The sequence below is a fragment of the Channa argus genome, chromosome 15 (genome assembly GCF_033026475.1).
Source record: "Channa argus isolate prfri chromosome 15, Channa argus male v1.0, whole genome shotgun sequence".
Taxonomy (NCBI): Eukaryota; Metazoa; Chordata; class Actinopteri; order Anabantiformes; family Channidae; genus Channa; species Channa argus.
The window spans coordinates 14,377,422-14,390,939 of NC_090211.1; the positions used below are offsets into that span (position 1 = coordinate 14,377,422).

The 13,518-nt window shown below is 38.7% G+C and overlaps 3 protein-coding genes across 3 annotated transcripts; 2 read left to right on the forward strand and 1 right to left on the reverse strand.

Moving 5' to 3' along the window:
- Positions 1 to 392: 392 nt before the first annotated feature.
- stk19 (serine/threonine kinase 19) lies at positions 393 to 4,847 on the forward strand. The gene is made up of 7 exons (XM_067475918.1): positions 393 to 622; positions 1,015 to 1,110; positions 1,223 to 1,365; positions 1,480 to 1,715; positions 2,064 to 2,161; positions 2,296 to 2,443; positions 2,729 to 4,847. The coding sequence occupies exons 2-7, from the start codon at positions 1,017 to 1,019 to the stop codon at positions 2,772 to 2,774; spliced, it is 765 nt and encodes a 254-aa protein (XP_067332019.1). The 5' UTR covers positions 393 to 622; positions 1,015 to 1,016; the 3' UTR covers positions 2,775 to 4,847.
- LOC137099284 (ras-related C3 botulinum toxin substrate 1-like) lies at positions 3,747 to 9,338 on the reverse strand. Its single transcript, XM_067475919.1, has 6 exons — positions 8,988 to 9,338; positions 7,670 to 7,741; positions 7,022 to 7,139; positions 6,694 to 6,756; positions 5,512 to 5,671; positions 3,747 to 5,398 (listed from the first exon to the last, which is right to left on the reverse strand). The coding sequence occupies exons 1-6, from the start codon at positions 9,020 to 9,022 to the stop codon at positions 5,268 to 5,270; spliced, it is 579 nt and encodes a 192-aa protein (XP_067332020.1). The 5' UTR covers positions 9,023 to 9,338; the 3' UTR covers positions 3,747 to 5,267.
- Positions 9,339 to 10,075: 737 nt separating this feature from the next.
- LOC137100485 (small integral membrane protein 10-like protein 3) lies at positions 10,076 to 13,215 on the forward strand. Its single transcript, XM_067478334.1, has 2 exons — positions 10,076 to 10,466; positions 12,293 to 13,215. Exons 1-2 carry the CDS (start codon positions 10,287 to 10,289, stop codon positions 12,311 to 12,313), a joined length of 201 nt encoding a protein of 66 aa, XP_067334435.1. The 5' UTR covers positions 10,076 to 10,286; the 3' UTR covers positions 12,314 to 13,215.
- The last annotated feature ends 303 nt before the right edge of the window (positions 13,216 to 13,518 follow it).

Sequence of the window (13,518 nt, forward strand, 5' to 3'; positions counted from 1 at the left end):
CGAGCTAAATGAGAAATTGCAGCGGGTCCAGAGTGGAAGGCATTTTCTCGAGGATGAAAGTTGGTCACAAAGGTTTGCAGAGTACAGTTAAGATTATTGGTAAACGTGTGATCACTGTAACGAGCTGTGGCCTGCAAGTAAACTCCTCAGTGTGGAGTTTGCGTGTACTCCAGTTTTGCCCACCTTATTCATGTTAATATTCTACATTAGAACCACTACCCACTTTGACCCCAATAATAAACACATTGTAGATTCATCACCTCTCTGATAGTTTCAATCCAAAAAACTGGTTGGTTTGCATTAAATTGCATGGTTGATCATAAGGTTATGCTTGATCGGTTTACCTATATTATATATCCTACTCTAGTCTCCACTATCTGCACATTTTTGCAAGTTTATTTCTTTTACTTTTATGTTTCTTGGTTGTTGTTCAATAAAACAGAAAATAATCCTAATTAATTCAGTAGGTGGCGGTATTGCACATAAGGTGTTTGCAAACTAATAAATAGAAAACGAGGAAGAAGAAAGGAAAGCGGAAAGAAAAATTACTACTAACAATCTGCTCATATGTAGAAAAGATTAAAACAATGTAAATAGCATTTCGGTGCTGTTAATATAGCAGGTAAGAGTTCGAAATGTCAAATGCTTGCTTGTGTGTTGTTTTTACTGTACAGGCCCCGTAGAGCCAGTTAGCTTGGCTAACAAGAATTGCTAAAAGGCGACTGAATCGGCGATTGTTGATGTGTCTCTTTGGTTTAGCTGTCACCGTTAATTAAACTGATCGCAAGAAATAACAGTACCCTGAAGGAGGTCGACAAGGTTCGCGTTAGTTTTTCATGCAAAAGTTCGGAAGAAAACATGTAATGAAATAACTTTAAATTTCATTAGAACTATTTTACAAGAACCTAAATAGAAGTGTCGCATGTTTAAGGCAATGTTGCGTTAGAAGAGCGGCTGTTCATGTAATCAGCTGATTCCGCATAACATAATTTTGTACTATGACGTCTCTTCCAGGTATGAGCAGGAAACGGGCTCTAATTTTAGACACTTTCACGGTAAAGAAAAGAAAAAATGGCACCGAGAAGTTTGGAGCTGAAAGTGATGGAGATGGTGGGCATGGTTGCTATACACAAAAAAGCTAATAAAACATGTGCTGATATCTTATTAAACAAATTAAAGTTAACATCTCATCCATGTTTTGTTTTTGTTTTTTGTCTCAAAGGACAAACAGACATCAAATCCACGTTGGAGTATCTCATGACGTTATTCCCCAGAAAGCTCTTCAATGACACCTTGCCACAAATTGTACTTAAGCACCAACTGTATAGCATACACAGTGACAAGACCTTGGTGGATAAGGAGGTGGTAAGAAGACGATTTACTGTCAGAGAGGTCGTGTGCCTCTCTCTCTAAAGCCTTTGTCTCTTTTTTCTATCTTAAAGTAAAAATACAACTGACTAAAGTCTTTTTGGTTCACAGAATAAAATGCGGGAAAACGGAGACTTGCTCATGTTCCAGCTTGGATTTGACGCAGAGGCTTTTGGACTGGTGCTCACTTCAGACTATAAGGCCAAAGTACTGGCAGGGCAAGATGGCAAAGTGACTCGATCGACAGTGGAGAAGTTCATGGAGAAAGTGGTGTCTTCTTGCACAGATCTGAGCTTCAGCAAAGACAAAATGCTCAGGGAGTTCCTCTTCACAGACTCTGAGATAACGTAAGACCTTTTAATTCAGTTTTATTTCTAGTAGTAATCCTGCTACAAAATCCAAGAATTTTACACCCAGCTCCAAACAAAGTTGCTTACAAATGTATATAACAATTCTAACTATTAAAATTTGTAGTGGAGACAAAACAACTCCCAGTAAATCCAACTGATTAGGCTTTATTATGGTTTAAGAGAAGTTAATGCTAAATTTGATTAAAAAAAAAATCACATCTATGCTAATTGTCGTTTGTGCAAAGAGCTTTTTGATCAGAAAAAACCTTCATGTGTTAAAAGTACTTTAGTCAAACTTTTACCATTTTCAAAGATTAGCATGTGCTTTGTTTTCTCACCATTCAGGCAACTAGTAAAGTCGGGGGTCTTGACAGTGAGGGATGCAGGCAGCTGGTGGCTGTCCATTCCCAACTCTGGCAAATTCACAAAATATTTTATAAAAGGTGCGTGTCTGGGGAAAGTCTCAACAATGCTTTACCTAATTATGTCAAATGCATTTCTTTTTCCACAATGATTTTGCCAGTACCGTGATCAGTGGATGACTGTGTGTTTCTAACCCCCTTGCCACTTTTCTTAGGTCGTAAAGCGGTGCTCGGGATGGTGAAGAAGTCCAAATATGGTGAAGTCTTAAAGGCAGAACTAGAGGAGCGGCGAACATCTTCACAAGTTAAAATCCACATGAAATACCACGTCCATGACATTGTTGGTGCAGAGCTGGTAGAGAGGTAATTGTTTGTATACAGGCTGTAGGCCGCACATTTTAAGTAGGTCAGGGTTTACTCCACTTTCAAAAGACAAGGCCAGGTACTTCATTAGGCTGCCCTCCCATTTATGACCTTACTGTCTTGAAAATTGAGTGCTTTTTGCTTAATTAACAGGCCAGATCCTTGCTCTAAAATTCTCACAAACTAGTCAGCATGACCCCAGTACTTAATCATGGATGCTTCAAATCCCAAGCAAAGGGGTTTTGTTTGTACATTTTTAATTTAAAACTATTGTTTTCTTCACAGAATACCTACAACTTCTGGGACATTGTTGCGTTTTGTTGATTCCTGAACAACGACACAACAGCATTTGACTTTGGAACAGCACCTGTTACTGAAGACGATAAAGGCATGAGCTGTGCGAAGACTGAAAATAGTATGAGGACTAAATCTATTCATTTAAGATTGCAGATTCAGTTTCCGTGCCAAATATATTACAAAACCTTGTGGGTTCGTTAATTGTCAATTGTGTTGACATGAACTTGAAATTAAAAAGTATTTGAAATGTTAATTTCCCTGTATGTCAGAACTATAATTTATGTGCAAATAGCAAAAGGCCTGTAATAGAACCATCTCTTCTAATGTTTTGACTTTAGCTTGCCATCGGCATAATTAACTATTGCCAATCAGAGCCTTAAATCTCCTTATTACAAATAGCCAAGTTATTTTAAGTCAAATGTCGGCTGGGGTCTCAAGCAAAAATATATATGCATTGTTTGGCTAATTTATTGGGTACATTGCATATTTTTATGCAACAGATTTGCTTCCAACTATACATTTGCGAATATCATAATGTTCTGTTAACACTGAATATATTTGTGCTTGATCAGGTCAGTGTGTCATGCTGAATTACCATATATTACAAGGTATTTCTAATGTTCTTCCCACCTCCCAACTGTTGTTTATAGAGTAAATGGTAAAAACAAATACAGCAAAAGACTGTATAACATGTATAAACTAATTACTCTGTGGCAATGTAAAAACAAAACTATGAACTTTAAAAGGGTAGTAGTTGAGGCTGAGCTGTTGCTTTGCATGTAGTTTTAAAGATAAACCAATGTGTGTATGTACTGTATTGTACAGTGATCATGAAGTACAACATTATTTCCATTGTCCAACCTGCAGAAAAGTATGAAACAATTTCTTAAACTTTAATGCAAGATTGTTCAAAAAGCAATTCAGTTGCCCACCTGTAGTTTTGTGTCTCTAGTGTTGCATCATAGAAAAACTGAATTTCATTGTCTAAGAAAGGTTCAGAATAGTATCTGTTTTCTTTGAATTTATTGGATTTTTCAAAAAGTGACAATAGCTTTTCTCAATAAAACTAAAGAATCACAACATTGGCTTGAATTAAAGCACAGCTTGATGTCTGAATACAATACAGATGAGCAACATGTACTTAACCTGATCTAGTAGTTCAAATACATTTTGTAAATAGGCAAAAAAATATAACTGTAGCAAGTTGAATCTCAGTTTTCAGTATATGTTGCACATACATGCCATCAGCATTAATTACAAAAGCTAGACTTGTAGGGAGATTAAGGTAGCGTTAACTGTAGAGGTAATAAACAAAGGATATTCATAGTGTTAGTTTTACAATACAGTGAGTGAAGTGTAACTTCTGTGACGATACAAAATAGTCAAATCACATGATTATAACAAAAAGATGAGTACACCGTATACTACACCATAACCGACTGTAGCTTTGTTACAGTTATTAGCAGGCATAAATGCTCGTCTTAGTGACATCGCTTAGCCAGTAGTGATGCTATTAAAAATCAAATGTGCTGCACAAAAGGTCTCTGATAAATGCCCACAGAGCATTGAATGTGCTCTTGATCCCAGCCACCAATACACCTAAATAGTTCTAGTCTGATATCTAATAATGTTTTCTGATTTGCAATTCAGGGCAGCTATACGGTTCGGATGTTTCTAATGAAATATTGTAAGAAATTAAAAAAAATACCATAAAATTGACAGGTCCAATTGGTGTCAACACAAAAAATACTGGATCGTTTATATTTTGCAGGGGTGAACAGCATGGTTTGTGTCAGCAGACCTTTTCCCGGTATGAATTTTCAGAATGTCTCAGGCTTCATTCAATCCACAAGAACACATTAACATGAATCATGTGCTAGACTGAAGACTAACTACTGGTGAAGACATTGTGGTACACAAACAGTATTTTGAGGCAAAAATCACAGATGTTACTTCAAGTTCCTTTTTGACAGTAAGATGACATATGACTGCCCCTTTAAAGTGAAACTGAAATGAATAAAATGCAATTGAGTATGGAACTGAAGAAACAGCAGCACACAATAGCAAATTATATTTTTAAAGGTTGGAAATAAGAGCGATGGATTTCTTTTCAGCTAAAATACAGTATGTGTGCAGAATTTATTTGGCAATATTTCTTCCACTCAAAACAAACCACTGTAAACAATAAAAGATGGACAAATACCGGAAGAACAAATTGAAAACATTCCACTGTCCATTTTACAAAACATCCAATCTGTTTCAGAAGGCCTCAAGAATTTCAGAATTTCATAGTCTCGTCTATACAGTATACTTTATTAGGAATAAACCTCTGACCTCTTCTCCTAAAGCAGACCCTATGTCAAATTATGATGAAAATAGTTGGTTTAACTGCTGTAGCTACACTTATGGAAGGAAAGAATCTGAAGTACATTGTTGGTTGTGTATACTGGTGTGTTTCTCCTCTGTCTTTAGCCACCCTCACTACTACCGCTTGTGTTCCCCTGTGACCTTTTCCGTGGAAGCAGTCTTAGAGAAGTGTACACTTCTTCCCCTTCTTCTTGATGGGTGGAGGACAGAGGACAGCCCGGATGGCCTCATCGAACACAGTTTTAAGGCCACGCTGAGTCAGGGCTGAGCATTCCAAGTACTTGACAGAACCTAAGAGAATAAGACAAAGATTGTGGTTTGTATTTTTTATTTTTGTTTTGTTTATATACAGTACGTTTTCTTCAAATATTTAATTAAAACTGAAGAACTCAATTAAGTATTACCTATCTCTTTGGCCATAGCCAGTCCTTGGGGATAGGTAATTGGAGAGAGCTTCTTCTCCTTCAGCTTCTCCATGGTGTCTTTGTCATCTCTCAGATCCAACTTTGTGCCCACCAGTATAATAGGAGTGTTGGGACAATGATGTCTCACCTCAGGGTACCACTGCACAGAGAACAGAACTCTCATAGGCCAAGAGGACAAACGTGTGTGTTGTCACCTTACAAGATTATCTTTTTGTACTGAATAGGCTCAACACTTGTCTATCTGCTCAAAAGCCTTGAGTGTTAAATGTTTTTAATGTTTTGCTCTTAAATGCTGGGGTCACTCAGATATATATATCACCCAGATATTTCCTCAATGTGCAACTTGGGGTTCAGCATTTTCCTCAAAGACACTGACATTTAAATTGAAAGAGCCACAGATTGAACCGCTGACTCTGTGATTGGTGGATAATGTTTCCTCATCTCCAGAGTCAGAGCAAACCCAGTCCAGCAACACAGTTTAAAACCCAAATGACCACAAACAACACACAGGTCTGTAATATTCAGACAGGATTTTACAACTCTGGAAAGTCAGGACAGTGGAAAGTACAAAGCAATAAAATGACATCAGATAAGTCGAGTTTGCCAATCACATACATGCAAAGGACACAATCGTGGTGGCAACTTTGTAACATAAATGCATATATGTGCCGTTTACCTTGAAATCGTCAAAAACAAAGCTGTGATTGTTGCCAGACAAATTTGTCTGGCAACAGTTGTAAAATAAGTATTACAAACCACCACTTCTTCCTCCAATTAGACTTCCTAGAATATAAATCATCATCTCACCAGTAGATAATCCACCACTAAAGACATGGTGGCATCCCTTTGGTGAGTTTATTGGAAGGTATAAAAATTGTAATCCTTCAAGCTAAAAAGATGGTGTTTTGTTAAACTTTACCGGATAAAATATACTCTTTAAAAATGACAGATTTCTGCTTTGGTGTAGACAAAACCTAAACTTTAACAAGGCTCAGCTGACATTAGAAAGTATATCCTAACCAACTTGAGCTATCCCTTGAGACAAACAACAGGCTAATCAAAATCACCCATGACGTCTCATTATGCGAATTCCCAGAACTTATCCAAGCAAACTCCTTGACAACTTCCTCTTTATCTAATGCAGGGATTGCATCAACTCACCTTGGCACGGACGTTTTCAAATGAGGCAGGACTGACAAGCGAGAAACAGATGAGAAACACATCCTGCAAGAAAACGAAAACAATACAATGAGAGCACATAATCACTTCCTGTTTGGTACAGAAGGAAAAAACCTCATGTTCATGTTGTACAAAGGTGTGGTGTTTTTCTTTGCCTCTCACTTCCTTGTTCATTCTAGGTACCCAAACTTTCCAAGTGGATTATATAAGGGCATCCAAATGCTTAATGGCAGAAACCACACCTCAAAAAGACACATTTGTGAAAATCTAAATAAATACAGCATTGTCTATGTTTGTATTTTAATAATACCGTCTGTGGGTAGGAAAGTGGGCGGAGTCTGTCATAATCTTCTTGTCCTGCTGTATCCCAAAGGCCCAGATTCACTGGCTTCCCGTCCACCATAACATTGGCAGAGTAGTTGTCAAACCTGACAGACGTAACGATGTGAGAGTGAGCCAAAAACCATCATACATAATAAAAACTGATAGAATATTAATGCAGACAAAACAATGTCACGGTAAATAGAAACAAACCATTGAAGTAGAAAACAAGCTCTTTATTTTTCTGCTGTGCCTTTGCCTCTGCCTCTTTAATATGAATCATCAACTTTAAATCTGACTCTGCCAAACTCAAAATGTTGTTTGTTAACTGCATGCATAAGCATAGTTTCTATAGCTGGTCTAGAAACAGATAGGCGCTGGTTTTTGTTCCAACTTCCCACAAAATCTAGTTCCCCAAATCTTAGAAACAACTACCAGCAGTGATTGTAACCTGTTCTGCAGGCTACAACATTTAAAATATAAAAAAACAACAAATGAACAAGATGCCACCTCAATTATGCAATGGCTGTATAGGAAACAAGGGTGGAGACAAATGATGGTCTGCTAATGTGGATTGACTTCTAGAATTACATAAATAAATGATTCACATTGGGCTGCAGCAGTCTCAGATACTCACACTGTGGGGATGTACTCTCCAGGAAAGGCATTGGTAGTGTAGCTGATGAGCAGGCAGGTCTTACCCACAGCTCTGGAGGGGATAAGGACAGGAAAGTGTTACTTAAGTGTTTACAATTTCAGCCCCCAAAATGAAATGCCTTCCTCTTTTTGTATTAAGGGGCCAAGGCCTTAACTCACACTATAGTAATTTGCCATTAATATTGTGGTAATCACCACAAAACTCATTGTTACATCTAAGAGAATCCAAAGATGTGTGGTTTAATATCATAGAACCATAAAAAAAACATTAACTGTTCACACTTGAGAAGCCAGAACATGTAAACCTTTGACATTTTCTTTGTAAATGACATTATTAAACTACTATAAGAATATCTGCACTTTTCTGACAATCTGCCAAGCTGCTTAATCAAAAACAAACATGGCTAAATAAACCCACACCGTCTTACTTTGTGAAAGCACTGGTATGGTGTAGAATGGATTTTGTTCATGCATGCATCGTATGTATACAAATTCACCAAAGGAGGTGCACTTGCCAAATATGAAACTGTATGAACATTATCCATATCAAGGTTCATCTTCATCATAATCGAAAACAAACTAAACACAGTCATATGCCCATCAATGACTCCGCTACTGTGGTATCCACCACACCCTGTACAAGCAGCTCTGTTTATCTCGCGAAAATTGTTTCACATCTTAAAAACCAATCCCATCTACATTTGTTTAAACAACAATCAGTCTTGAGACAAAGTCTTTTTAATTGTACTTATAATGCGCCGTAAACGCGGTGTGTGTATGTGTGTGTGTGACATAACAGCGCGTACACAGCGTCCAACACCAATCAAATCACGGACACAAACAAGAAGTTAACTTTCTGAATTGATTTGCAAACTATTGGGAAACTTAGATTTCCAGTTGGAGAGACAGACAGGCCAACGGCTTAGTAAAGCCCGACTCCCCCTAATGCGAGGAAAATAAAGTAACTGGGATAATTCAAGAGAAATCATAAGTTAGCCAGTCCACTTAGCATTAACGTTACACACCTATATTCTAAAGCAATAGTTAGCTATATCGCCATCAATGATACTGTATGTGGTTAATGGTGAGTTATTAACCAACATGGTTGTTACTAACGCAAGCAGGTAGTTGGTGGCTGACGTTAACTTCAGTGTTAGTTACCTGGAGAAATCTTAAGTAAAAGGCTTTAATGTCAGCTAGCATGACAGTGGTTTCGGCTAACGATACACTTCGTCTTTGAAGTGGACTGCTCGTTAGGGAGGCACAAAGTCACATTCGACGGGATTATATTCACTTACCCGTCTCCGACAACGACACACTTTATGGCCTGCATTACGCCGCGGCGAAAGGAATGCTAAGTTAGCCCCGAGAGCCAGCTAACGTTAGCGCACAAGTCTCTTTTCCTTTGTCCGGAATTGCTCGTTGTGGAAATGTTCCACCAGCTCTCTTAAACGGCTTTTTTTTTATTTCACAACGTAGCTTCTGGGACGCTGAACCGCGTGTGGAAAACTTATAGTGACTTATCCGGCACTTTAACAAAACTTTGCTCACAAATTCCCTCGCAACATTCCCATGCTTTCGTGGGCAGATCGGGAAGCTATGAAGCAAAACAGCGGCCACCACCCCTGAGGAAAAAAATGCAGTTAGCCACCAGCTCCAGATGGTGCATCCGGGTACACTGCAGTTGAAACGCCCACAGAAAAAAATTGAGAAGGTGAAATGTGATTAAATAAACAGATGCTAATTAAACCGCTAAAATAGAGGATATGATCTTACAAAATATATTAGTAGATTATTCATTTAAGAGACTATTCATCCCGTCCGTTAATATAAATAATAGAAAAGAAAGGAGAAGACGGACAATTTAGGTTGTGACACAGAGTGGGGAACTGACGTCAGCTCAACAAGCCTTCTTGATGGATATATGGGGGATTTCTTCCCTAACACAGTTTTACAGGCTTTGTAGTAGCCGGTACCAGTTAATAGTAAAAATATTTAAACATAATTTTGATTAAACTCTATTAGCGATAATTATGTGAATGTACCACTATTAAAATCTTTAAAAATTGAATACTGTACATAATGTAATATTGATTCTATTTTTATTGTATATGAGTTTTATGTTTTTTAATTCCCAGAAAAGCTTTGTTTTTTAAGCAATGTAACGTATAAAGGGTGAAAACGGTTTTTTTAAGGCCGAAATAGGACTTTGTTGCGCACAGTCTCCGTCATGTGGCCTTTTCATTTAAGACAGAGTTTATAGTTTTTTCTTTTCTCTTATTTAAATCTAATATCTGATTGTTCTGTTGTTCCGCGAGTCTACCTGAGAGTCTCTAACAGGGTAATATAATTTCGGATCCACTCTCCCAAGATCCGTGTGTAACACCTATATAAGTCCTCCCGTTGCCTAAAACAGGGCTCGGTAGAGAAGTCCTCGGGGTGGAGCACTTCTGTCAACACAACCGACCGGTATAAAAATGGATCTCAGAGTCAGCCAGCGATAGAAATATGAACATCTACTTATCGTTTACCACTTTTGTCGCCGGGCCGCCCCTGACACAGTTCCTGTAGAAACCTTCGGGGCAGACTTCGCCTTTATGGCGGACCTGACTCACTTGGTACTCCGATTTTCGGGCTCCGCTGGTCGGACTTACGGAGTGTTCTCCAAAGGCTTGACGAGGACTTTGTTGATATTTTTTGATCTCGCATGGCGACTGCGAATCAGATTCCCATATTTCTACCTGGTCGCGTCGATGATGTTTAATGTCAGATTACAGGTAATAATTTACACGTATCTTTAGGCGTTTAGCAGAACGCACAAGCTAACGGTAAAGCTTCGTGTTCACTAAGATGCTAGTTAATCTATTTGTTAATGTCAATAAGGCAACAGCTGAGCCCTTTTAATTTTTGTTCTTTAAATAGTAACTGAAATGAAAGCTCTGTCATTGCTGACAAACCAGGCGATATAGGTGTATGTGAGGAATAGCTGATAAGTTTGTGAGGAATAGCTGATAACTAATGAACTGGCAAACGAGTCTATGTCGCTGATAAACTTGAGAGGAATGACACTTCCAGAACGTATTCCCAGTGCTTAACTTTTTAAATTAATTATTTTCCTCAAAGTTATACAAACAATACGACATAATGACAATGTGAAAGAAGTTTGTTTGAAATTGTTGCAAATTTATAAAAAAAAAAAAAAAAAAATCACACGTACATAATTACTGCCTTTGCTTAACACTTTGTTGTAGAGCCTTTAGCACCAATTACAGCCTCAAGTCATTTTGAGGATGATGCTACACACCTATTTCTGGGCAGTTTCAACCATTATTTTCTGCAGTACCTCTCAAGCTCCATCAGGGTGGATGGGGAGCTTCAGTGCACAGCCATTTTTAGAGCTCGTCAGAGATGTAAAATCGGGTTCAAGTCTGGGCTCTGGCTGGGCCACTCTAGGACATTCAGAGTTGTCCTGTAGCCACCCCTTTGTTATTTTGGCTGTGTGCTTAGGTTTATTGACCTGTTGAAAGATGAACCGTTGGACCAGTCTGGGTTCCAGAGCGCTCTGGAGAAGGTTTTCATCAAAGATGTTGCTGTACATTGTTGCATTCATCTTTCCCTCGATCTTGACTAGTCTCCCAGTTTCTGCTGCTGAAAAAAATCCCCACAGCACGAGGTTGCCACCACCATTCTTTACTGTAGGGATGGTGTTGGCTAGGTGGTGAACAGTGCCTGCTTTCCTTCAGACATAGCACTTTCATTCAGGTCAAAGGGTCAAAGAGTTCAATATTTGTTTATATCAAACCACAAAATGTTGTTTCTCAGGACTGGCTGTTATGTGCCTTTTAATGAGGAGTGGTTTCTGTCTGGCCAGTCTACCATACAGACCTGATGGGTGGAAGGCTGCAAAAATGGTTGTTCATCTAGAAGGCTCTCCTCTCTCCACAGAGAAACACTGGAGATTTTTCAGAGTGACCATCGTGTTCTTGGTCATCTCCCAAACTAAGGCCCTATTTTCTTGACCGCTAAGTTTAGCCTAACGGATCTTCCATGTATGGATGATGGAAGCCACTGTTCTCATTGGTGCAATGCTGTACCAATCTTCAATGCTGCAGTAATTCTTCCCCAGATCTGTGCATCAACACAATCCTGTCTCAGGTCTACAGACAATCCCTTGGACTACATGACAAACTTCATGGTTTGTGCTCTGACATGCACTGTTCACTGTGGGACCATTATATAGACAAGTGTATGCTTTTCGAAATACTGTCCAACCAAATGAATTTCCCACAAGTTGTAGAAACATTTCAAGTATGATCAGTGAAAACAGGATGCACTAGAGCTCAATTTTGAGTGTCGTGGCAAAGGCCATGAATACTTACAATGTTTTATTTATTTTTCCAAACAAACTACTTTCACATTGTCATTATGGGATATTGTTTGTAGAATTTTGAGGAAAATAATGAATTTGATCCTGTTTGGAAGAAGTCCATAACATAACAAAATGTGGAAAAGTTTAGGTGCTGTGATTACTTTCTGGATGCACTAACATCTATAACTGTGTTATTGTTTGTGTGTTTCCTAACAGCTTCTAATCTGTCCACAGGTACACATTGAAATCCACTGAAGTCTTCAGTGGTTCCATTTGTTAGCACTGCCATGTATCAACCCTCTTAACAACTGACTGGCACTGCGTGTGGGGAAGAGGTCGCTTCTTTCTTCAAACTGTCGTGATAGTGCAACAGAGTGACATGGCCAGTTTTTGCAGTCAGCCATTGTCCCAGCTTAGTGCCTTTTCAGGAGAAGGACAATGGTTATTTTGAGCAGTGAAGAGAAAAGATGTCTCACAATCAGCTTTTTTTAATTTACCACGTGAGATCCAGGAGCTGCTCGGCCAGTCTGTGAGGATTGTGTGAGGTGAAGGGTTCATTTAGAAACTGCCTTTTCTTAAGGTCTGCGTCGTGGATGTGAACAAGGAAAGAAGAAACCAGATGATTGTTGCTGTGAAACTTTGTGGTTACTTTTAAATGTCTAGGTTTATGATGCCCATAGTGTAAACATCTCTCAGAACAACTGAACCATTTCACTTTAATTTAAAAAGGAAATCTCTGTACCGCATGACATAACCAAGCATTTTTGTAATCATCTGTGGCTTGGAAGCTTTTTTTTTTTGAGGTTAGCTGTATAAGCAGTACACAATTTTCTGTGGACATTTGTTATGAGAGAACAGGACAGCTACCTTTAAACAAACTGTTGTACTGGATGTTTTAAGTCTGTCAGTAAACACTGCGTCAAAGGGAATCGCCGCATGTCTTCTTTGTCTGTCGACAGGTTGTCATATTAACTGTTCTGCACATCAGTGGCACTGGAAAGGTGATGTTAGTGATAAAATGTTACCTGCTTTTTTTTTTTTTTTTAAAGTTTTGTGTCTCCAATTTTTATGTCTGATAATTGCATTTGGGGTTTTAAAGTCAAGGAACTCGGAGTAAGGAGAGTTGAATTTCGAAAGTAATAAATTAATGAAATGACTGTTCTCCTGTTTCTTAATTAAGCCATTTTCATACATAGCTCAGTTGGTAAAGGCAGTCGTCCACGGACCATAGGGTCAGTGGTTCGATCCCTGCCTATATGTCGAAGTGTCTCTGAACCCCTAACAGCTTAGGGGTTCCCCTCCCCAGCTATGGCCGGTCCAAGCCCAGTAGAAATTGAGGAGGGTTGCATCAGGAAGGGCATCCGGAATAAAAAACTGTGCCAAATCAACATGCAGACAATGTGGCGACCCTGAACTCACAGGATAAGCTGAAAGGACCAAAAAAAAGTGTATCTTCAGAC

Coding starts and splice junctions, on each gene's coding strand:
- LOC137099284 (XM_067475919.1), bottom strand. CDS start 9,022: ATGCAGGCCATAAAGTGTGTCGTTGTCGGAGACGG. Junction 7,742..8,987: donor TGTGTCGTTGTCGGAGACGG/GTAAGTGAATAT, acceptor TATCCCCTCCAG/AGCTGTGGGTAAGACCTGCC. Junction 5,672..6,693: donor TTGAAAACGTCCGTGCCAAG/GTGAGTTGATGC, acceptor TTCTCTGTGCAG/TGGTACCCTGAGGTGAGACA.
- stk19 (XM_067475918.1), top strand. CDS start 1,017: ATGAGCAGGAAACGGGCTCTAATTTTAGACACTTTCACGGTAAAGAAA. Junction 2,162..2,295: donor CACAAAATATTTTATAAAAG/GTGCGTGTCTGG, acceptor CACTTTTCTTAG/GTCGTAAAGCGGTGCTCGGG. Junction 2,444..2,728: donor GGTGCAGAGCTGGTAGAGAG/GTAATTGTTTGT, acceptor TTTTCTTCACAG/AATACCTACAACTTCTGGGA.
- LOC137100485 (XM_067478334.1), top strand. CDS start 10,287: ATGGCGGACCTGACTCACTTGGTACTCCGATTTTCGGGCTCCGCTGGT. Junction 10,467..12,292: donor TGTTTAATGTCAGATTACAG/GTAATAATTTAC, acceptor ATCTGTCCACAG/GTACACATTGAAATCCACTG.